The sequence below is a fragment of the Miniopterus natalensis genome, chromosome 9 (genome assembly GCF_054644295.1).
Source record: "Miniopterus natalensis isolate mMinNat1 chromosome 9, mMinNat1.hap1, whole genome shotgun sequence".
Taxonomy (NCBI): domain Eukaryota; kingdom Metazoa; phylum Chordata; class Mammalia; order Chiroptera; family Miniopteridae; genus Miniopterus; species Miniopterus natalensis.
Genome location: NC_142089.1, coordinates 46349302 through 46372937, shown reverse-complemented (window position 1 = coordinate 46372937; position 23636 = coordinate 46349302). Strand labels below are relative to the sequence as shown.

Genomic DNA, 23636 nt, shown 5'->3' with positions numbered 1-23636 from the left:
AGATCACCAGGTTTCTGCAGATTAAAATGAACATAGTATGAGTCATAATCAAAGATTATCAAACATGCAGGGAAATGATCTTTTGTGAGAAAAAACTTAAAACATAGTTAAAAATTATAAACTATAATTTCTTAAAGACCTTTCTTGAGATCTCGAAGAAATTGGATATGGGAATTAGCAGATATCAAATATAAAGTAACCATGTATAAAATGTTTAAGAATTAAGAATAGAATTTTTAAAAATAAGAAATCATCAGAAGTGTTCAGGCATATATGAAGATGAACTAAGAACTTTCAAAATAAAAAAATTAATTGTTAGATTAAAATTTAATTGATAAGTTAAATAGAAAATGAGAGAATTAACAGACTGAAAGATGAATCTGAATTACTCAAAATAAAGCAGAATATGACATGGGGACAAAATATGATCATGTGGTTAAGAGACATAGATAATAGTTTGAGTAGGGCCTAACATATATCAGTCATATTTGAAAGTTATGGGATGAGAAATTTCTAGAACTGATGAAAGATAGTAATTTATAGATACAGGAAGCTCTTAATTGTACCAAGGAAGGTAAGGGAAGAGACATCCATGTCTAGTAGTACATTCTTTTATTTATTCATTCAACAAATATCAATTGAGCAGCTACAGTGTACAGGCTTTTGAGATAGAACAGTAAACAGACAAGGGTTCTTGCTCTCCTGATGCTTACAGCTTAAGTGACTTATCTATTAGAAAGTGATATTTGCTATGGGAAAAGAAAAAGTAGAACAGGTAAAGAGGGTTTAGAGTATCATGATGGGGTAAAGAGTACAAATAGGAATATTAGTAGGGTAGGATTTTTGAAAAGAGATCTGAGAAAACCCCTGAAGGAGGCAATGGAATTAGCCATTGGAGGTAAGGGGAACATTCCAGATAGTGAGTACAAGTAGAGCAAAGGACCAAAGATAGGAGTGTGTTAAAGAAATGGCTAGAAGGCTGGTGTGGATGGATGTACTAAGTGAAGGGGAGAATAGTAGGAGATGAAGTCATAGAATTTTTGGAAGACCAGAGACTTACAGATTATTGCGAGATCTTGCCTTTTGCTCTGAGTGAAATAAGGAGGCATTATGAGGTTTTGAGCAGAAAAGGGATGTGAAGTGATGATCACTGTAGTCCTTGAGTTGAGAAGAGACAGTAGTGAGACAAGAGAAGAGCAAGACCAGTGATGAGGCTATTGCAGTAATCCATGTGCCAAATTGGGGAAGCTCAGGTCACGTTTTTAACGTAGAACCAACTGAATTTCCTGATGGATTGAATACAGCTCATGAGAGAAAATGGGGAGTCGAGAATGACTTCAAAATTTTCAACTTGAGAACTGGAAAGATAGAGTTGCCATCAACAGATAGAGAAGGTTTGAGTGTAACAAGCTTGGTGTAGAAAGGGAATTGATCAGAAGTTTAATTTTGAACATGTTGAGTTTGAGATGTTTATTATGCATTGAAGTGGAGACGTCAAGTAGGCAGTTGGATATTCAGTCAGAACTTAGGAGTCAGGAGCATTTCTCCCAATTTAGTTGGGAGAAGAGCAACATGTTTATATATTGTTTGGGATGATCTACTAGAAAACAAGATATTAATGATGTAGGAGGAAGAAATTGTTATGAAACTTCAGAATACCAATAACCTAAAGATTTTAAAAAGAACAGGAGAGAAAAGGCAGATTACATACAAAGAAACAACTAGGCTGAAGCAGACTTTTCAACAGCAGCAAAAGAAGTGAAATAATACTTCAAAGAGCTAAGAAAAAAAACCTGTTAACCTAAAGCTATACACCCAGCAAAACTATCTTTTAAGAATGAGAGTAATATAAGGATATTTTAAGATAAGTAAAAACCAGGATTTACAAATAGACATATATATTAAAGGAAATCTTAAAGGATATATTTCAAGAAGGAAAATGATTCCACACACACAAAAAAATGACATGAAAGGAAGAATTATGATCAAAGAAAATGAATTGGTAAATGCATAAGTAAATTTAAATAAACTTTAATAATAAAGTTATTATTAATATTAAAGTTAATAATACTAAATTGATAATATTCAATTTTTTGAGGTCTAAATATACATAAGTAAAATACTGAGCAATAGAGTGAGGTGATTATTGAATGATCTAAGGTCTTTGTATTTTTTTGTTAACTTTAAACTGGTTATTAAGTACACATAGCAAGTTTTCAAGGTGTAATATATTTTAATAATAGATATCTCCAAACTAATAGAGGGAAAAAATAGAAGTAAACAAATAAACAAAAACTTACCATTTTTAAAAGACAAAAATTGGAAGAAAAGAAGTGTAGGCACAATGTGGAACAGAAAAAGCAAAAAATAAGTAGATAGAAACAAAAATAAAGATATCAGTATATTAAATACAAATGTATTAAACTCACCAATTAGACTACAGAGATTTGCAAGCCAGATTAAAATATATATATACAAGTTGGAACTGTATGTTACTTATAAAAGTTACACAACACCTGAGGAAATGGACAATTAAGACATAAATAAAAATATATTAGTAATCATTAACAGAGAAAGCTGCAGTAGCCATAATAATATCAGACACAATGGATTTTAGAATAAAAAGCATTATTAGTTATAAAAAGGATTCAATTTACTAAAAATGTATACCAATTCTAAACATGTATACATCAAATAAAATAGCCTCAAAATTTATAGAACTACACAAATGAATAAATAAACCAATAAATAATAAATCTGTATGAGATATAAATCTTCCTTAAGAGGGAAATTTCAGCACATTTTTCTGTTAAAATAGAATAATAGAATCATAAACACAAAATTTAGAATAATTGCTCTTTTTCAGGAAGAGGCAAGAAGGTGTGGTAGAATGAAGACATCGGCATATTATAAAAAATTCAATTTGCTTAATTAGAGCAAAATTGAGATTATAAAATCTTAAGCTTGGTGCTTCATTCATATGTGTTCATTTTACCTTATGCTTTAAAAACAACTTCTGTATTACATATAATTTTGTATGTGTCAAGTATTTCATAAACTATTTTTTAAAGGAAAATTTAAAAATACACTAGGAAAGCAGAGCCTGAAAGAAAGAGATTTGTCACATCTCTTTGAAAAGCAAATGTCTTGTCTAGTCTTGTCTCTCTTCATGGACTTCACATTCACTTTATATCTACAAAAAAAACCCCGTAACAACAAAAAAACTTGTTAGTTTACAATTAGGGGTTTAAAAAGCTGTTTGTTTTTTTCATTATTGCTGGAACATTTCCAATAAACCTAATCCAGGCCCATTGGCCATTCAAATTAATAGACCTCTTAACTCTATTTTTTTACTAGCACTTTATCTTGACCGTGTAAGAAGTCAGTATATAGCTTGAAATATAGAGTTTGGGGAAAAATACAGTTCGTCCATATTTGTCTTGCCTAGACACAGACTTTGATAATATGCTTTAGGTAATTCCACCAAGACATGACTTCACCATCAAAAATATTTAAAATGGGTTTTTTTGCAATTTAAATGAATTTTTAAATTTGCTTTTTAAAAGTTGATTATATATTCAAGTGCTTCTAATTTCAAAAGATATGAAGTTTATACAGTGAAACTTTTCCTTCTCATTCTATCCCATGGTCACTAAGTTTCCCTTCCCGCAAGTAAAAAATATTATATTTCTGTGTGTCCTTCCAGAGATACTTTATGTGTGTGCAAGAAAATGTATGTAAAGATTGTTCTTACTATACAAATTGCAGCATACATTTTGCTACTTTGGACCTTGGTCTTTTCATCTAACAAAAGATCATAGAAATTATTTAATATCACTAGACTTTCTCCTCTTTATATGGAAATATAGTGTTCTACTGTATAAGGATACCGTAACTTATTTAACCAGTCCCTACTGCTGGACATTAAGGTGGTTTCTAGTCAAAAGGACATTTAAAGCCAAATGTTGCCAGTCATCCAGATAAATACTGAAAACGTTTATATTGAATATAACAGCACATGTAGACTATTAGACCAACATAATACATTTACTATGTAAATATGAATCTTGCCTTTGTAGAAATGACCATGCTGATCAAATACATGTAGATATGTGTGATAAGCGCATGACTTATATTTCAGAAAATAACATTTTATATTAGTCTGGTTTTCTTTCCTTTTCAAGGAATATGGCACTGTTACCAGGAGTACAGCAACCTTCAGGAACTCCCAAATTCTCACTTAAAGATATATGACCTCGGGATACAGACTGATATACGCATGTACTTTGAACTGAGACAAACATGGCTCATATTTAGTGAGTGGATTTTAAAAACTGGTTTGTTAAAATTGTAATAATGAGAGAGCATCTTTTTGTCTAAAGGAAAGCTTGGGTTGGTGTAACCCGTTAAGCACACTTATTGTTAATATCATTAAAGTAAATGTGCTTATAATGTTACCAGCTATAGTAAATGGAAACTCATTGAATGGAGTTTATTATATAATCTAAGAAAACATTATTTTACAATGGTTCCAAGCTTTTTGCCTTTAAAATCTTTTGGATGTGGATCTTTGTAGCCATTAACCCGATATCCAAAGAAGGTGTTTTAAAGGGGGAAAAAATGCTTGATTTTTCAAACTTGTTTAAAAAGAAAAAATAAGAAATAATTTTTATAACAGGAATTTTAAACTATTTATTATAGGAATTGGAATAATAAATAACTAAAAATACATTTCTATTTTGAACTATTTATTCAGATTATCAAATTAGTTAAGGGTAATAGTAACAAAATTTTTAAAGTGAGATGATTTCAGAGATGGCTTTAAACCTCTATTCCTAGAATGATTGTTTTATACTATTCCTTGCACTTCACAGAGATTGATGTTCTTTCATCAAGATTTAAAAAATAATCTCTAACGACATGTTGCTTTAAAAGAGAATTCATCTTCATATTGTTGAAGTTTGAAAGCCAGGCAAGACATGTTCAAATAAGTCTCACGTGATGTCACCAGAGGGCCATTTTATTTTTTTACACTATTAGGTTTACACTATCGGATACACTACTTATTTTACACTCTTCCCTGACCAGGATGCAGATATAGCCTGTCTAAGACATTGCTTTCCTGGGTTCAAAACCTATGGGGACCGAGATTGCTAATGAGAAGCTTTATTAGCAGAGGACCTCAGATGGTTTCGAGATGCTTTCTTCAGGCTGATGCCGAGTTGATGACCTAGCCCCGCTGCACAGAACCCCCACCAGATTCCTTTGTCTATTAAATGGAGTTGTTCTCCTTTCCTTGGACAGTCCTGGATCAGAACACCAAGTCCTTGCTCTTAGGCTTCCCATTTCTAGCTCTCATCAGGTTAGTTTTCTTCATATAACAAACACATTATTTCTTTCAACTATGTTGCAGAAGAACTCTTTCATTTATAGCCATTTTTAACTATAAAAATCAGACATCTTGGGACTTGCATCCTAATCTCACTTCATGAATTTGAAGTGGTTTCATATGTCTTCAGCAGTCCACTTACTGTTAACTGTCATTTCTGAATATGACAACTCTCATCTATGACGTACTGACAAGTCTAGTCTTTCAGATGATTCTGAGTTACAGGTTCTGTGGCCATCCCGCTGCTGTCACTTAAGGACCTTCAACACAGACATCATTGAGATGATCAGAATCTGCTATTGGAAAATTAAGAGATGTACTTTGAGGAAAATACAGAGCTTGCTTTCATTTTCAAGTCTAGAAATACTAATTTTTCCTTAACTGAGCCTCAGCTTTCAGAGCCCATTTTTCAGACATTAATTGATTACTTGCACTGTGTTTGGACAAAATTCTAGGGGCCAGAGACAAGTGCATACATGTGATTACACAAATTCACAGAAACACTGAAAGTAAGCAGAGTTATACATACACTAATATAATTTTTATGAGTCTTAGATTGTGTTAGGAGATGGTTGTATTCTCATTTCCACTCTTAATTATCCCAGTCTTCTCCTCTGTGAAGCTATAGTCAATACCATAGGGTCTATAGGGTCTCAAAAATATATATGCTTCTATTATTTGTTCTTATTTAGACAACAAGAAAGGAATGTAATGTATAAATTCAAAAGACAGTTAAATTTCTCTAATATAACCATTTTGAACATGTAATTTTATAAAGGTAGAAGTTTAATATGCTATGTTCTTATCAATGCCATGTCAGAATATAAAGCAATTTTGGTATATCTCATATTCTAGGTTTGTCCAAAGAAGATAATGATTTTAGCTTATTATAGCTATACTCCACAATTTTGGGCTCATTTTCATGTTTTAAGAGAATCAAACGTGCATGAAAACATCAACATAGTTTAACTTAAAAAAGAGATATAATAGCAGAATGATACTTTACTAAGATCTTCCCACATCTCTGGTTTAACTGATTTTTACCTACTTGGAAATAGTAAATGATGTGTGATGTAACATCAGAGTCTTAGTGGTATAAGAATATGAAAATAATGAGCACCCTATCAGTGGAGGTGTTCACACATCAGCAGAATACTCTGTAAGAAGCATGTTATGGAATGGATTCTTCCACAGGTGGAAATTTGGTTAACTTGCCATTAAGTTTCCTTTGTAATTTCAGAATGTTATTAGCAGTGATATATTTCCTTAATGTTAAGATCATATTTTTTTCACTTGTTAACATCTCTGAAGTCAGTATGCATCTTATAATTAATGAATAGATATTTAATGAAGGGTATCTTTACTTTTCCTAAAAAGATATTAGTAAATTAGTATGCTTTAGAATTGAGGAAATATAGTAACTAGGATTATTTGGCTTCAAGTAAAAAGAAACTAATTCAAGCTAGCTGAAAATAAAATAAAATTGGAGCAAGCTGGGGCTAAGGCAGAGATATTTTTATAAGAATATACAAGGGTCTCACCAAACTAAAAAACAAAAACATGATTTCAAATGTAGATAGATTCAAGAAGCATAATCCAAAAAGAACCCAAGATTTCCTCTCCTTGCTCTCTTGCTCCCTTTATACACACACTTTATCTTCTTTGCAGATGTGTTTACTTCTCATGAAGATAATTTTGACGCAGTTCATTAAGTTTGTACCACTCTTAGTTCAAGAGCTTTATAAGCTTTAACTCAAAACTGACCTAGAATACCTTAGTTCTATTTCCGAGACTTTTCTTAGACAACTTGGGCTGTGTTTAAGCCCTGATACCATCAACAGTGGCCATGATGATGGTCACAGAATAAAAATGTGGGCAGCCGAGAGCCTGACGTGTAAATCAGCAAGGTCAATTAATTAAGAGGCATTGTGAGCAGAGCAGTTTCTTCTGTAATGATTCTCTTACTCAGTGAGGTGAAAGTGAAACATTTAAGAGCTGCCTAAAGCAGCCCTTCCTTCCTTACATGCCTGTTTTCCCATTTCTACAAATGGCTGAAATATTTCCATAGATAAAACCTGTCCAGCTGAGTTGTTCAAGCTTTAGCTAGAGGTTTTCATCTAGATTTCTTAGCATTTCTTGAGGGTTTTGAAAGTGAATTTCTAAGATTGCCTGAAACTACAACGTGTTGTAATTGGCAGAAATAACCATGAAGCTTAGTCCTAACTTTGGCAGAGGAAGTTTGTTTTTTTGAACTGATGTGTATCACACACTAATTTCTTTTTCTGTTTAAAGTGATAATCCTCTCCGTCCTTGAAGTGCTTGTCATCCTCATGCTGATCTTCCTTAGGACCCGAATCCGCATCTCCATTGCCCTGCTGAAGGAAGGGAGCAAGTAAGGCCCCGATGGAAAACCTCACCCCGTGTGTATCCGTCAGTCCAGTCAGTCACTGCCTATTGTGTAGCTGCCCCGGGCTATTTTCCTTTAAGAAGTCTTGCTAAAAAAATCTGCTTTCCCTTCAAGAAGACTTATCCAAGTTTAGACTGCCACTTATTAAAAAGGTCATGTTAACATGTCCTTCAATATCCCTAAAACCTCCATTATCATAAGGTTAAAACCTGTCTAGTCTACCTATTAGCACTTTTTTTAAAACACCAAATGTATGTTAGGTGAGTAGTGTATGTTAAAGTAATAAAGTGCTATATAAAAGTTAATCATCTTGCATGATGTATTATTCCCATACTGAGTCATATTAATGGTTGAGATCATTTGCAGAACTTTAAACCACCATAATTCTATAAAGTCAATTACATACTATTACCATTTCTGTATGAATGACAAAATTTGCCAATATAAAGAATAATTGATCCTAGCAGTAGCGGACTATATATTTTGTATCTAAAGCTCTTAATGCAGAAACACTTTATACCCAGAGCCAATTTTTATTTTAAAAAATGCTATAAAATAAACACTAAGTTTTTCATAAATTCATGCTGGAGGGTAATAACACCTACAGTTTCCAAACTATTCCAAAAAGTCACTTGAGGATAATACTTTAAACTTTTGAATGATGCATGGAAGAAACTAAGAAAGCATTATTGTAAAGCCAACAAACCATACTCTCTATTTACAATGATGGAAACTTGGTTGTTATTTTAAGTACTCTTTAAGGATTATTTTAACAAAATTGTCATCTATAATATAATAATGCTACCTGAGGCCTATGGTTTAAATGGTTAACAAGCAGTTTGTTGAATTAAACTCTGTCTCCTTCCCACAATAATGGAAGCCCTATCATTAGCCACTGAAAACTACTGACTTGCTGTATTTTTAAAATAATATGATATTGTGCAATTTACTGTAACTTGCCCTACTTTATGCCTCTAAATGCGTATATGAGTGTGTGTATGTGCATATATACGTGTGTGCATGTGTGTGTATATGTGTGTGTGTTAAAGGGCCAATACAACTGTCACAGGTTGATAGTTTGCTCAAGGGAAAATAAGAGTTGGAATAAATGGGTGCGAGAACACAGTAAACAGATAGATGCTCAGTAATTCATTCAACTGCAGTATCTGGAGAAAGGAAACAACAGCATAGTTCAAACAATGAAGTGAAGGTAATAAATTTGAAAGGAATCTAAGGCGTGTCAACTCATTAGGAGTGGAAATCATTCCATCGGTGTTCTCGGTGGCTGTATCAAGCAGTACTGGATTTAATTCAGCGTCATATGCTGCAAAGAGCATTCAAAAGCAGCTAGGGACAGGGCAACTAGGATGGGGACCATTTCAAGCCACGTCTTATGAGGAAATGTCAAAGGAATGCTTATCCTGCAGAACAAAAGGATGAGTTACTTGGAAGGGCTGCTGTGTTGAAAAGCTGGTCATTTCTTCTCCAGAAGGTCATGGATCTGAATTACAGGCAGGCAGAGAAGGGAGAATTTTCTAATATGTTGGTAAGAAAGAGAATAAGCTGTGTCATATAAAAGTAAGTTCCTAACAGTGTGGTCACCGGAGGTTTATGAACATATTTTGAAGATAGTACAGCAAAGATTCCTGAATTAGGGAGGGATTCTCACATTTGATGAGATGACCATCAGGGTCCTCTCTAATTATAAAAGTCTAAGAATCTAAACAAAAGGAAGAAATATTATGATTATAATGAATTAAATCTTTATGAATCAGACAGAAATAATCAAAGAGGAGAGAGTTTGGGGAAATCGGAGCAGGAATCAAACATGAGCATTGAAAGAATGTTTCTAACTTACAATCAATCAATCAATCAAATTTAAAAACCAGCTAAGAATATGCCAGCATGATCAGCAAATGAGTCGATGGTTATTACCACTATTCTTAGAAATAATTCAGTCTAAGGCTTATTTCTAGTTCTAACAAATAAGAATTCATTAGAGAAATTATAACACCAGATCATTTTGAACTTCATCTATTTGTTTTATTTCAGAGCCATTGGATATGTCCCTACTACATTAATTTATCCAGTTTTAACTTTCATTTTGCTCTCAATCTGTATTAGCTACTGGGCTGTGATAGCAGTGTATCCTTTGGTAATTTATCTCGTTGAACCTCAGGTCCACCCATTATTCAGGAACCAGGAATTCAGTGATTTTCATCCTGGGAAGATTAAGAACATCTTAAAGAAATAATTGATTATTTTTTCCGCTAAGCTTTAAAAAAGTTTGTCTACTGATTGTATTTCCCCTCATATAAGTCAGATGGTAGATTTCGTTTTATTTTGTCTTCACATATGCTACTTCTCCTTGGCTATAACCTTTAAAAGATCCCATATATTTTACTGATTTTAAGAGGCCGCTCAGTGCAGCTGACCTCTGTGATATTACTCTGGGTCTGAAGAATGGACGAATTATTACAATATTAGGAGTTATTTGAAGTTAATCTCCCAAAGGATTTTTAAGTTACTTTTAAAAATAAGTTATTTTTTCATGTCTATTTATTTTCAACTTACCAGCAAATAATTTATCCTTAATAAAATTTACTCAGTTACTTGGCTACATCAGGGGTGCCCGTATACAAAGTCGTAAACCAGGATGGGCAGTGTAAATATGAAAATAAAACCTGTGACCCAGAGGTAAGTAAAAGAAACTCTCTCTTTTATTTAACTTCCATACAGAGCTCTTCTACATTCATCTAGCAGTTGTTAGAATCATCCTGAAGTAGAGAAAGACCCTGTGTATTGATAGGGATCACTATGGAGAAGGGGAGAGTGGATCAGAACACTGAAAACGGTGGGAAAATAGAAAGAAAGCTCTACTATTTCCTGATCTCATTTGTCTTATCAGATACCCAAGAAACAGGTATTGTTAACAATAGCACTAATACATTGAAACTAAAGGGGTTGAAGAGGGATGAACATAGGATGGAAATGAGATATGCAGGGTGTCCCCAAAAATATATATGTACTTTGAATAATTACTTATTCCAATGGGTTAAATATGAAAAGAAAGAAACATCAATTGAGCTATCAACTGTTAAGTGTGTATACATTTGTAGGGGGAGGGGGCACTCTGTATTTTCCAGAGCTCATTCAATGATTCTATGAAGTGATATGATTGAAAATAGGAATAACAGCAGAAGCTCATGGAGAAAGCACAGAACATACCATTGCGGGGGGCAGGAGGCAGGGGGGAGCTACAAAAAAGGAGAAGGCAGGGAGGGTGTTTATCTTGGAATAATATTTACTATTGTCCATGTTGTTGTTTTCTGAGTGCAGGTTTTTAACGGAACTGAAATTTCTAAAGCTTGCCCTCATGCTCGGTGTAACTTTGCTTTCTATGGTGGAAACAGCCTGTACCATCAATACATCACTGTCCTCCAGATATTCAATCTTTTTGTCTTCCTGTGGCTTATAAACTTTGTCATTGCGTTGGGTCAGTGTGCCCTGGCTGGTGCCTTTGCGTCTTATTACTGGGCCTTGAGAAAACCTGATGACATCCCACCACATCCACTTTTTACTGCGTTTGGACGAGCCATACGGTAAGTTCCACGTTGAGCCTTACGTCTACTTTCCAAGTTAGGCTTACTGTGCTTATAATTCAATCTTGTGCTTATCACTCAAGTGGCAAGGTACAAATGAGTTCAAAAGTATGATTCGAGATTCATGTACATTCATTGGCTCTGCCTGGTTTGATAGCCACAACTTTGTACTCCCTACCCAGGCTAGTATTCTTCAAAAAACCATAGGTTACTAGAGTCAAGAAGCAGGGGAGGACACCAAACTGAAGATTAAGGATTAACTTGGCTTTGTCTCTCCATTGCTCAGATCAAATATTCTATTTTATGCTGACAGGATATTGGTATCACTTTTGTAGATGAAGGGCAAAATATGCATGTATGTTTTAAAACTCTCTAGACCTTTATCAATCAGAATAGGAGCGTGTAAGAAGCTCTTTTTTATCAGTTCTCCTGCAGTTCTTTGTACCTATAAATAGTTTAACTAACATGCTTTTAGTTAATAGTAAAGATGCTTTAACTTTTATTCTCATTTTACCTTTGCCCAGATATCACACGGGATCCCTTGCATTTGGATCCTTAATTCTTGCATTAATTCAACTGTTTAGGATAACCCTAGAATACTTGGACAAACGTATTAAAGGTAAGATTCCAGAACTCATCTTTTCTCAGGCTTCCTTGCTTCTATGAAGAGAATAGATTGGAGCTGGTGGTTGTAGGAAACATGATGACTGTAACTAGGTTAATAAGGATGGAGGTGGTCAGATTGGAGATATATTCGGAAGAAAAAGCCAACAGGATTTGCTGAAGGATTGGATATGAGAGGGGCCGGGGGAGCGAAGCAGTGGTGAAAAAAAGGGGAGAAAAAGCGTGTGATGCTATTTACTAAGATGTCAAAACCAGGAGAAGCAAATTTCAAAGAGGAGATAAAAAATTGTGTTTTTGACATGCTAATATTTAGAAGCGTGCTGGAGTTGTCAGGCAGTTTCAAGTCTAGAGCTAGGGACAGGTCAGGCTGAAAATACAAATATGTATGTCACAAGCATAAATCTTCAAACATGATACATATGGTTTATAAATATGTAAACTCTGTTTAGAGTGCACTTTAAAATATTATTAATTGCCAAAACAATCTTGAAACAGAACAACAAATTTGGAAGACTTACATTTCCTGATTTTAAAACTTAAAAAAGCTACAGTCATCAAAACAGTGTGGTGCTGGCGTAAGGAAGGACATATGGGTGTGGAGTAGAATAGAGCCCCAAAATAAGCCCTCACATATAAGCCCATTCAGTGGGGTAAGGACAGTTTTTTCAAGTAAAGTTACTAGCAAAACCGGGTATCTATATGCAAAAGAATGATTTTGGACCCTTACCTTAATCATATAAAAAATTGTTTCAAAGTGGATCATAAGCTTAAATATAAAAGTTAAAAGTATAGGGTGGAGGGAGGCAAAGGGTAGGGGTGGAATGGGGGACATCTGCAATAGAGTCAACAATTAAAAACAGCCAAAAGTAAAAAAACTCTTAGAAGAAAGCATAGGAAGAAATCTTCATGACATTAGATTTGATGATTTCTTAGATATGACGACAAAAGAAAAAAACATAAATTAGACTTCATCAGAATGAAAAAGAAAGCATCTAAGGACACTGTCAAGAGAGTGGACAACCCACAGAATGGGAGAAAATATTTGCAAATCATATACTTAGATAAGCACTAATATTTAGAATATACAAAGAACTTCTACAATTCAACGATACACCCAATTCAACATGGGCAAAGGATTTTTTAATTATGTAAAACTTTCTGAGCTTTACTGAGATATAATTGACCAATAAAGTTGTAATATGTGTAAAGTGTACAACGTGATGGTTTGGTACGAATACATTGTAGAAGGATTCCCACATTCAAGGTAATGAACACAGTCATCACTTCACCTCACATATTTACCTTTTTTTTTTTTTCTTTTTTGGTGAAAACACTCAAGTCCTATTCTCTTAGCAAATTTTAATTCTTTACCACATTATACATTAGACTCTAAGACCTTTATTCATCTTATTACTGAAAGTTTGTACCCTTTCACCACCCTCTCCCTATTTCCTCCACCCCTCAGCCTGCAGCAACCACCATTCTTTTCCATTTATGTGAGTTCAACTTTCTTTTTTATTCCACATGTAAGTGATACCATGCATATTTTTCTTTATCTGGTTTATTTTACTGAGTGTAATGCCCTCCACGTCCATCTCTGTTGTTGCAAAAGAAGGATGTCCTTTTTGAAGGCTGAATAATATTCCATTGTGCATTTATACCACATTTCCTTTAGCCACTGATCTATTAAATGATGTGTAGTTTGTTTCTATACATTGGATATTGTAAATAATGCTGCAGTGAACATGGGAGTACAGATACCTCTCTGAGAGAGTGACTTCATGTCCTTCAGATAGATACAGGGAGTGGAATTGCTAGGTTATGTAGTAGTTCTATTTTTAATTTATAGAGAAACTCCATACTGTTTTCCATAGTGGATGCACCAGTTTACATTCCCACAAACAGGGTACAGGCTTCTCTTTTCTCCACATTCCTGCCAACACATCTCTTGTCTTTTTTGCCAGTAGACGTCCTAACAGGTATGAGGTGATATCTCATTGTTGCTTTGATTTTCATTTTTCTGATGATTAGTAATGCTGACTACCTTCCCATGGACCTATTGGCCTTTTGTATGTCTTCTTTGGAAAAATATCTATTCATGTCCTTTGCCCATTTTTAAATTGGGTTATTTGGGGGGGGTGGGATTGCTATTGAATTTCAAGTTCTTGTATATTTTGGGTATTAACCTCTTATCATATATGTGGTTTCCAATTTTTTTCCTATTCCATAGGTTGCCTTTTCATATTATTGATGGTTTCTTTTGCTGTGCATAGCTTTTTAGTTTGATGTAGTCCCACGTGTTTATTTTTGCTTTTGTTGACTTTGCTTTTGGTGTCACATTTAAAAAATCATTGGCAGTGCCAATGTCAAAGAGCTTACCCCTATGTTTTCTTCTAGGAGCTTATGGTTTCAGGATTACTTTCAAGTCTTTAATCCATTTTGAGTTGATTATTGTGTATGGTTTAAGATAAGAGTCCAATTTTATTCTTTTGTGTGTGGATATCCACTTTTCCTAGCACCATTTATTGAAGATACCATCTTTTTTGCATTGTATGTTCTTGGCTCCTTTGCCAAAAATTAATTGACCATATATGCACGAATTTATTTCTGCTCTCTCTGTTCTATTCACCGATGCATCAATTCTTGCATTACTGCCACACTGCTTTGATTACTATTGTTTGAAATCAACAAGTATAATGCCTTTGGCTCTGTTCTTTCTCAATTGCTTTGGCTATTTGGACTCTTTTGTGGTTTCATACAAATTTTAAATTTTTTTTCTATGTCTGTGAAAAATGCTGTTGGAATTTTGATTGCATTGAATTTATGGATTGCTTTGGGTACTATGAACATTTTAACAATGTTAAGTCTTCTAATCCATGAACAAGGAATATTTGTCATTTATTTGTGTCTTCTTCAATTTCTTTCATTAATGGCTTACAGTTTTTGATGCACAGATGTTTCACCTCCTTTTTAAATTTATTCTACCTATTGATTGTTTTTGATGGAATTGTCAATGGAATTATTTTCTTAATTTGTCTTTGCAGCAGTTAGTTGTTAATGTATAGAAATGCAGCTGATTTTTTAATATTGATTTTGTATTCTGAAACTTCACTGAATTTGTTTGTTCTAATAGCTTTTTGATGGAGACAGTAAGGTTTTTTTATATATAATGTCATGTGATCTGCAAACAAAGACAAGTTTGCTTCTTCCTTTCTGATTTGAATGCCTTTTTTTTTTTTTTTTTTTTTACTTGCCTAATTGTTCTAGCCTGGTTTTCCAATACTGTATTGAATATAAGGGGAGAGAGTGGGTCTCTTTGTCTAGTTCGTTCCTATCTTAGAGGAAAAGCTTTCAGCTTTCACCATTAAGTATGATGCTAGCTGTGGGCCTTGATTACGGTGAGGCTTATTATAACCAGTCAGTTTGTTAATATTTTGTCAAGGAATTTTACACTTATGTTCATCAGGAATATTGGCCTCTAATTTTCTTTTCTTGTGTCCGTGTCTGGCTTTGGTATTAGGATAATGCTGGCCTCACAAAATAAGTTTGAAAATGTTCCCTGTATTTCTATGTTTTGGGAGAGTTTGAAAACGTTGGTATTAATTCTTCTTTAGAAGTTTGGTAAAATTCACGAGTGAAACAGTCTAATTCTTTCCTTTGTTGGAAGGCTTTTGATTATTGATTCAAATGAAATTTTCTTTTTCTTTATGATTCAGCCTTGGCAGGTTGCATGTTTCTAGGAATTTGTCTATGCCTTCTAGGTATCTGATTTGTCGGTGTGTAATTATTCATAGTAGTCTCATGACTCTTTGTATTTGTGTGGTATTTGTTGTAATGCTTCCTCTTTCATTTCTGTATCTGTCTTTCCCTTTTTTTCCTTAATTAGTCTAGCTGAAGGTTTGTCAGTTTTGTTTACCTTTTCAGAAAATTGGCTGTTCCCTTCACTGATCTTTCCTAACGCCTTTTTATTTTCTATTTCATTTATTTACACTCTGATCTTTACTATTGCCTTTCTTCTACTAACTTTGTGCTTAGTTGTTCTTTTTCTAGTTTCTAGAAGTGTAAAAGATTTTTCAAGATCTTCCTTTTTCTTAGCTTGGGTGTTTATCACTGTGAACTTCCCTCTTAAAACTGCTTTGCTACATTCCATGTTTTTGATACGTTGTGTTTCCATTTTCATTTGTCTCAAGATACTCTTTGATTTCCCTTTTGATTTTTTTCTTTGGCCTGTTGGTTGTTCAGTAGCATGTTGGTGAATTTTCCAGTTTTCTTCTTGTTTCATACCACTGTGGTCAGAAAAGATGCTTTATATGAATTCAGTATTTTTACATTTATTAAGATTTGTTTTGTGGCCTAACATTTGATCTGTCCTGGAGATTATTCCATGTGTGCTTGAGAAAAATGTATATTCAGCTGTGGTAGGATGGAATGCAATGTAAATGTTAAGTTCTTTTGGTCTATGATGTAATTTAAGTCTAATGCTTCCTTTCTGATTTTCTGTGTGGATGATCCATCCATTGTTGAAAGTGGAGTATTGAAATCCCCTACTATTATTATATTACTGTTTATTTCTCCCTTCATAACAGTTTATATTTGATTTATATATTTAGGTGCTCCAATGCTGGCTACATAAATATTTACAATTTTATATCATCTTGATGAATAGACCTCTTATCATTGTATAATGACCTGACTTAAGTATAAATACACCTGCTTTATTATAGTTTCCATTTGCGTGAAAAGTCTTGCTCCAATCTTTTACTTTCACTCTGTGTCTTTAAAGGCGCAGTGAAACTCTTGTAGTAGCAGATGGTTGAGTCTTATTTTTTTTATCCATTCAGCCAGTCTGTAATTTTTTAATTGAAGAATTTAGAAAATTTATATTTAAGTGTAATTCTTGATAGCTATGAACTTGCTATTGCCGTTTTGTTACTTTTTGCGGAGAGGGGAGGGTGTTTGGCTGCTTTATAGACCAATGTGTTTCTCTCTTCCTCTCTTCCTTTGTGATTTGATGATTTTCTGTCGTGGTTGATTCCTTTCTGTTTATCTTTTTGTATCTACTGTAGGTTTTTGGCTTTGTGGTTATGAGGCTTACATAAAACATCTTATAGAAATCTAGTTTAAGTTAATAACAACATAACTTCAAACACTTCAAACACATGCAAAAGCTCTACATTTTTACACTTACCATTATATGCTACAATATTTTTGATGTCACAATTTACATATTTTTATACTGTATATCAACAAACTGTATACTTTGTCCTTTAACCTTCATACTAAAGTTGTAAGTAACTTGCCCACCACCATTACAATTTTAGAGTATTCTATTTTAACTATATATTTTCCTTTACCAGTGAGTTTTATACTTTCATATATTTTCATGTTACTAATTAGCACCCTTTTGTTTCATCTTAAAGAATTCCCTTCCCTTTAACAATTCTTGTAAGGCTGGTCTAGTGGTGATGAATTTAGCTTTTGTTTGTCCAAAATACTCTATCTCTCAATTCAGAAGGTCAAGCAATGCCATGTATTTTCTTGGTTGGCAGTATTTTTCTTTCAGTACTTTAAATATATAATTATGCTTCATTCTGGCCTGCAAAGTTTCTGCCGAACAATCTGCTAATATTCTTATGGGGGTTCCATTATAAGTAACAAGTAGCTTTTCTTCTTTGTCTTTAAATTCCTTTTAACTTTTGAAGATTTAATTTTATGTATCTCAGTGTGAGTCTCTTTAGATTCATCTTTTCTGGTATTCTTTGGGGTTTTTGGATATAGATGTCAGTGTCCCTAGATTGGGCAAGTTTCCAGCCATTATTTCTTTGAATAAGCTTTCTGTTTCTTTTGCCTCATTCTGGGACCTCTAGTACATGTATATTAGTAGCTTGATGGTATCCCTTTAGGTCTTTAAGCTAACGACTCTTTTTACTATTTTTTTCTTTTTGCTTCTCTTATTGAATGAATTCCACTGCCTCATCTTCTAGTTTGTTGATCCTTTCTTTTACTTCATCTAGTCTGATACTGAACCCTTCTATTGAATTTTTCAGCTCAATTATTGTATTCTTCAGCTCTATGAATTCTGCTGGATGCTTTTTTGTATTTTGTATCTCTTTGTTGAAATTCTCACTTTGTTCATACATTGTTCCCCTGACCTCAGTGAGCACTTTAATGACCATTATCTCTGTTTCATTAAGATTAGTTTCAGGAGATTTATCTTGTTATTGTTTGTTTGTTTGAAACTTATTTCCTTGTTAATTTTTCCCTGACTCTCTGTTTTGGTTAATGTGCATTAGGTGAAAAAGCCACCTCTCCCATTATGTCAGACTGGTCTCATATAGGAGATGAACATCATCAATTAGCCCAGCCCAAGCTTCTGGTTCTCTCCAAACTGTAATTGTCCTAGCCACTATAGTTATTCTTGGTGGCTTCCAATAATTGAGGGTGTGCCAAGACCTGTCAGTGTCTCAAACAGGAAGATCACAGGCAAAACCTGGATGCAGGCTGATTAGAAGCCAGACGCTCAGACAACAGCTAGGAAAATGTGTAGTTTACCCCTTTCGGGGCGAAACTGGGAGATGGGTGTTTTTGCCTGCTCTCTCTGCACAGAGACAGGGCGTATAGCCATGGTGGTGGGAGTGGGGAGGGTGCTCCTGCACCATTTAAAAACTGCTTCTCTGTTTGCTATAGTCCTGAGGAGTCCTGAATGCAGGAGCTGTTGGCTAACAGGGCCAGAAGAACTGGGGACCATCCCTGGAGCAGCAGTCACAAGTGCTGTGGCACCAGGCATGTGTACAAGCAACTTCCAAAGAGATGTTGGTGACTGAGTGTTATAAATGGAGTGACCTAGAGAAAGACGGTGGAAAAATGCCCACCAGCTTCCCCAGGCTCCATGGAGGATCATAGTTAGCTCCTAAATGCACACCAATTAGAAGCCAGAACCTTGGGCCCCAGGTTATAAAAGATGCATTCAGACCCCCTCCTTAGAAAGACCGGAAAATGGGTGTTTTTGCCTGCTCTCTATGTGCTAAGAACTGGGGGGATAGCCAAAGTAAGTAGTAGCACATGTGCCAGTTAAAAACTGCTTCTTTGCTTTCTGTAGTCCTATGGGACTTGTGAACACAACCCTTGTTGGCTTTCAGAGCTAAGCGCCCCTTGGGTAGGAACCTTAAAAGTTGGAATCCTAGATGTGCGGTCCAAACCCTTCACTCCTCAGAGAGAAGCTGAAAGCTGGATATATCATCCCCATTGTGTGTTATTGTGTGGGGAGTGGGGTTTATGGGGCAGGGGCCTCAGCCTTTCCCACCCGCATCAGTGTGGGTGTTTTCTTGGTTGATATGCATGAGTCACTGAGCTAGTTTTTGGATTTCTCTCAGGGGAAATTACTCCATGTGTAGCTGTACATTCAGTGCATCTGTGGAAGGAGGGAAGTCCAGGGGCCTCCCGTGTTATCATCTTGGTCTCCCACGAAGGATTTGCACATACATTGCTCCAAACAAGATATACAAATGGCTAATAAGCACATGAAAAGATGTTCAATATTAGTCATTCTGGAAATGCTAATCAAACCCATAAAGAGGTACCACTTCGCATCCGTTAGAATGGCTACTGCAGAAAATGCAATGTAACAAATGTTTGTAGGGTGAAGATCAGTTGGAACCTTTGTCTATTGCTGGTGGAAATGCAAATGGTATAATCACCGTGGAAGACAGTGTGACAATTCCTCAAAAAGTTAAAGTTAGGGTTTCCATATGGTCAGCGATTCCACTTTGAGATCTACATACTCAAAAGAATCAAAAGAGGGAGCTCATACAGACACCTGGACACCAGCGTTCACAGCAGCAGTGTTCACAATGGCCAAAGGGTAGAAACAACCCAGCTTCATTAGCAGATAAAATATAAAGAGAGTGTGACACACACATGCATGGAATGCTCTTCAACTCTAAAAAGGAATAAAATGATGAACCTTAAAACCTTTATGTTAAGCAATACGAGGTAGCTAGAAGAAGCAAACTCATACAGACAGAAAGTATAACAGAGCTAACCAGAGGAGGAAGGGAGATTGAGGAGTTAATTTATGGTGGGTACAGAGTTTCTATTTGATATGATAACAAGTTCTGGAAATGGATAGTGATGGTTGCGCAACACTGAATGTAATTAATGCTATTGGATTATACATATTAAAATGGTTAAAATGGTAAATTTTGTGTGTATTTTACTGCAATTTAAAAAATGTAAAAGCCATTTAAAATGTTTTAATTTATTTTTTTGACTCATAGAGTTTAGTTGCAAATCATTAATAGATATAAATCTCTCCTCATAGATCACCAGAACAATGTTTCCAAATTTCTGCAACACTGCCTGAAATGCTGTTTCTGGTGTCTGGAAAAAGTGGTAAAGTTTTTAAACAGAAATGCCTATGTTATGGTAAGTAGATTATTTTTCATTTACTAAACTTCTTTGCCAACCCAAACCCCATGTCTACATTTCCATCTTAAAGCACTTTTACATCTCTTTGGAGAGGGACAATATTATTTACCTTAGAAATTTTTAAATATGCTAGATTAAAAATGATTTTGTGTGTCTTTGACATGGTTTATTGGGAAGAAAGTTTTTACTTAGTCTGTGTCACTCTGAAAGGAAAATATCTTTCTAATTCTGATATATATATAGTGTGTGTGTGTATACTAAGCCTCACCTGAGGATATTTTTTCCTCATTGATTTTTAGAGAGAGAGGAAGGGAGGGAGGAGGAGGGGAGAGAAAGAAAGAAACATCGACATGAGAGACACACACTGACTGGTTGCCTCCTGCACACGCCCCAACCAGGGCCGGGGATCGAACCTGCAACCGAGGTACTTGCCCTTGACCAGAAATCAAACCCGAGACAGTTTGGTCTGGGGGCCGATGTTCTAACCACTGAGAAAACTGGCCAGGGAGAGATTTATATATTTTAAAGGAAGAGTCTGTTCCCTTTTTTGTGAATCTTATGTTGAAATATGTGGGCATTGACAGTGCCTAACTAAATTTGTTTCTTATTTCCTGTGGGAATATGGAGGCTTCTAAAGAAATTTTTAAATGTAGGGGATCCAAAAATAAAATTCTTCTAAAATTTAGCAACTACAATCTAATGACACTTCCTTATTATCACAGTGGCATAGGGTCTGCAGCAATGATTCAAATAGTCATGGAGATTCAATTAGTCATTAATTTACTTCAGTGAAAATATTGAGGCTTTTAATCAGAAAATCAAGTGTATTGAAAGGCATTGGGTTTCTTGAGAGTAATTTTTAACATGAACTCTACAACATTTAACCCATTCAGCAACAAACCCTAGCCAAACACTTCAAAGACAGAAACCATGTCCTGAGATTTGAGAAAGCAACCTACTGTTTGAGGTCGTCTAATCCCCGTAGAGTTTAAGGGAAAAATATAGCCTCTGAAGCAGACCTTATTGTCAACAACCCTGAGAGTTGTGCAGAGTTGAGGACACACAGTTCCCATGCCTCCCACACACCCACATGTCGGAAAGAGGAATGAGAGTAGCTGTATGGGTGACAGAGAATGAATTCATTTGCCTGTCATTGGATTGTCTGTTGCTCTTGTTAGGATTACTGACTCCAGAATAATAACTGTCTTCCTCAGATTGCAATATACGGCAGAAGCTTCTGCAGGTCAGCAAGAGATGCTTTTGATCTGCTGATAAGAAATATTTTAAAGTAAGTAATCAGGTTGAACACTGCAATAGAAGACTTGCTGACCCTCAAGTACCACATACTTCACATGTTGTAGTTAAAGCACCGGCAGTCATTTTAGACATGAATGTTGTCTTTTAATATGATAGATGTAAATCTTCTTTGTCACATCAATAATTTTTTTCATAGCTTAGAATTGTTGCTTCCATTATTCACTGATGTCTTTCCACCCACTGGAATTTATTTATTTTTATTAGTCCCTCTGCTCAAGAAATTCCTCACATGAACATTATCGTCATATCTCTGACCATTTCCCCCTCCCCAAATTGACAGAGTCTGAGTGAACAAAATCAGAGAACAAATGCAGCATCCTTTGGATCCAGGGTGTTTAGGCCACAAATTAGACAGAGAGGCCGACACCACCAATAACACCCGACAGCCCTACAATGCCATCTTCTGTTGACTTCATTCAAAATAAGTCAGAACTTTGATTCTTATATTTAACAAATGCCAAATAAAGTGCAGCAAAGAAGCATCAAAATCAACAAATGAATTATTTATTCTCATATGTTTCAAGTGATACATGTAATTTAAACACACAAAAAATTATGCTTTGTTTTTTCTGATTCTTAGAATTGCAGTGTTGGATAAAGTTACAGAGTTTGTACTAGTCCTGGGGAAAATTCTAGTTTCTGGGTGTATAGGTAAGTAATAACGATAAAAATAATTTAAAAAGTTTATGAAGTATTTTTAAAAATTCCTTTACTACAATAATGCATAATATACATGTTCTGCCTTTTCCTTGTAGGTGTCTTGGGCTTCCTACTCTTCACACAGAGAATCTCAATATTTATAGAAGGATCAACCTCTTTAAATTACTACTGGGTACCTTTGCTGGTAAGAGCTGGTGTCTTGGTCTAGGTGGCTATAACAAAATACCATAGACTGGGTGGCTTAAACAACAGGAATTTATTTTTCACGTACTGAAGGCTGAGAGGTCCAAGATCAGGGTTCCCACAGGTTTGGTTCCTGGTGATGGTTCTGTCCCTGGTTTGCAAAGGGAACCTGCTTGCTGTCTGCTAACACGCTGGAGAGAGATGTTGTAAAGGCACTAATCTTATCCATGAGAGTTCCACCCTCACAGCCTAATTACCTGTCAAATGACTCACCTCCAAATGCCATCACATTGGGGATTAGGTTTCAACATATTAATTTTGAGGGGACACAGTTCAGTCCATAGCAGCTACATAATATCGACCCTGACTTATCAGAGATGGCAAAATAAAAAACAAAAAGGAATAAGAGAAATGACGATAGCTGACATTATTGGTCTCACTTTGTGCGAACCCTCATTCTGTTTTAAAGATTGGGTTCCTTGGAAACCACCTCTGAGACAGAGCATTGCATGTGAAGTGATAATTAGGAAGTGGTCTGAGATACAGTTTTAAGGAAGGGAGGCGGGCATGCCCGGGACAGGAGAAGCTGACCCAAGTTGCAGTTGTAGCTGAGGCCTCAGATGTGACTAAAGGAAGTTCTGACAAAGGGACTGAGCCTTCGTATGCTGTCTAAGGCAGCCGTTACCCCAGGGTTGCCCCTGAATGGGGGTGTAACCTTGGCTGATGCAGTTTTCGGCAAGGAGGACAATTTGTACTGAGAAAGCAGCCTACATTCCCCCCAAACTGGAGGGTAGATGTGGCAGCTGGAGAGGACCTGGGTGGAGTCCTGTGGTATCTATTATAATATATGAACTCACACAATCCATGTGTCATAAATATTATTATTATTATTCACATTCTTCCCTCTCTCACCAATTTTAGAGAGGAGGCACAGACAGGTTACGTAACTTGCTGAATGAATGCCTGTGCCGTAATTCAAACCTAAGGAGTGTGCTCTTAATTCCTACACTTTACTGCCTCCATGAAC

The 23636-nt window shown here is 35.3% G+C and overlaps 1 protein-coding gene across 1 annotated transcript in view; it reads left to right on the top strand.

Moving 5' to 3' along the window:
- The window catches only part of SLC44A5 (solute carrier family 44 member 5), a 254553-nt gene that overhangs the window by 225091 nt on the left and 5826 nt on the right, over positions 1-23636 (top strand). The window contains exons 11-20 of the mRNA XM_087820525.1: positions 4185-4316; positions 7682-7781; positions 9849-9941; positions 10406-10493; positions 11136-11398; positions 11923-12017; positions 20343-20446; positions 21664-21737; positions 22347-22417; positions 22522-22610. Of these exons, the coding sequence (XP_087676651.1) occupies positions 4185-4316; positions 7682-7781; positions 9849-9941; positions 10406-10493; positions 11136-11398; positions 11923-12017; positions 20343-20446; positions 21664-21737; positions 22347-22417; positions 22522-22610 (1109 nt within the window). The remainder of the gene's footprint in view (positions 1-4184; positions 4317-7681; positions 7782-9848; positions 9942-10405; positions 10494-11135; positions 11399-11922; positions 12018-20342; positions 20447-21663; positions 21738-22346; positions 22418-22521; positions 22611-23636) is intronic.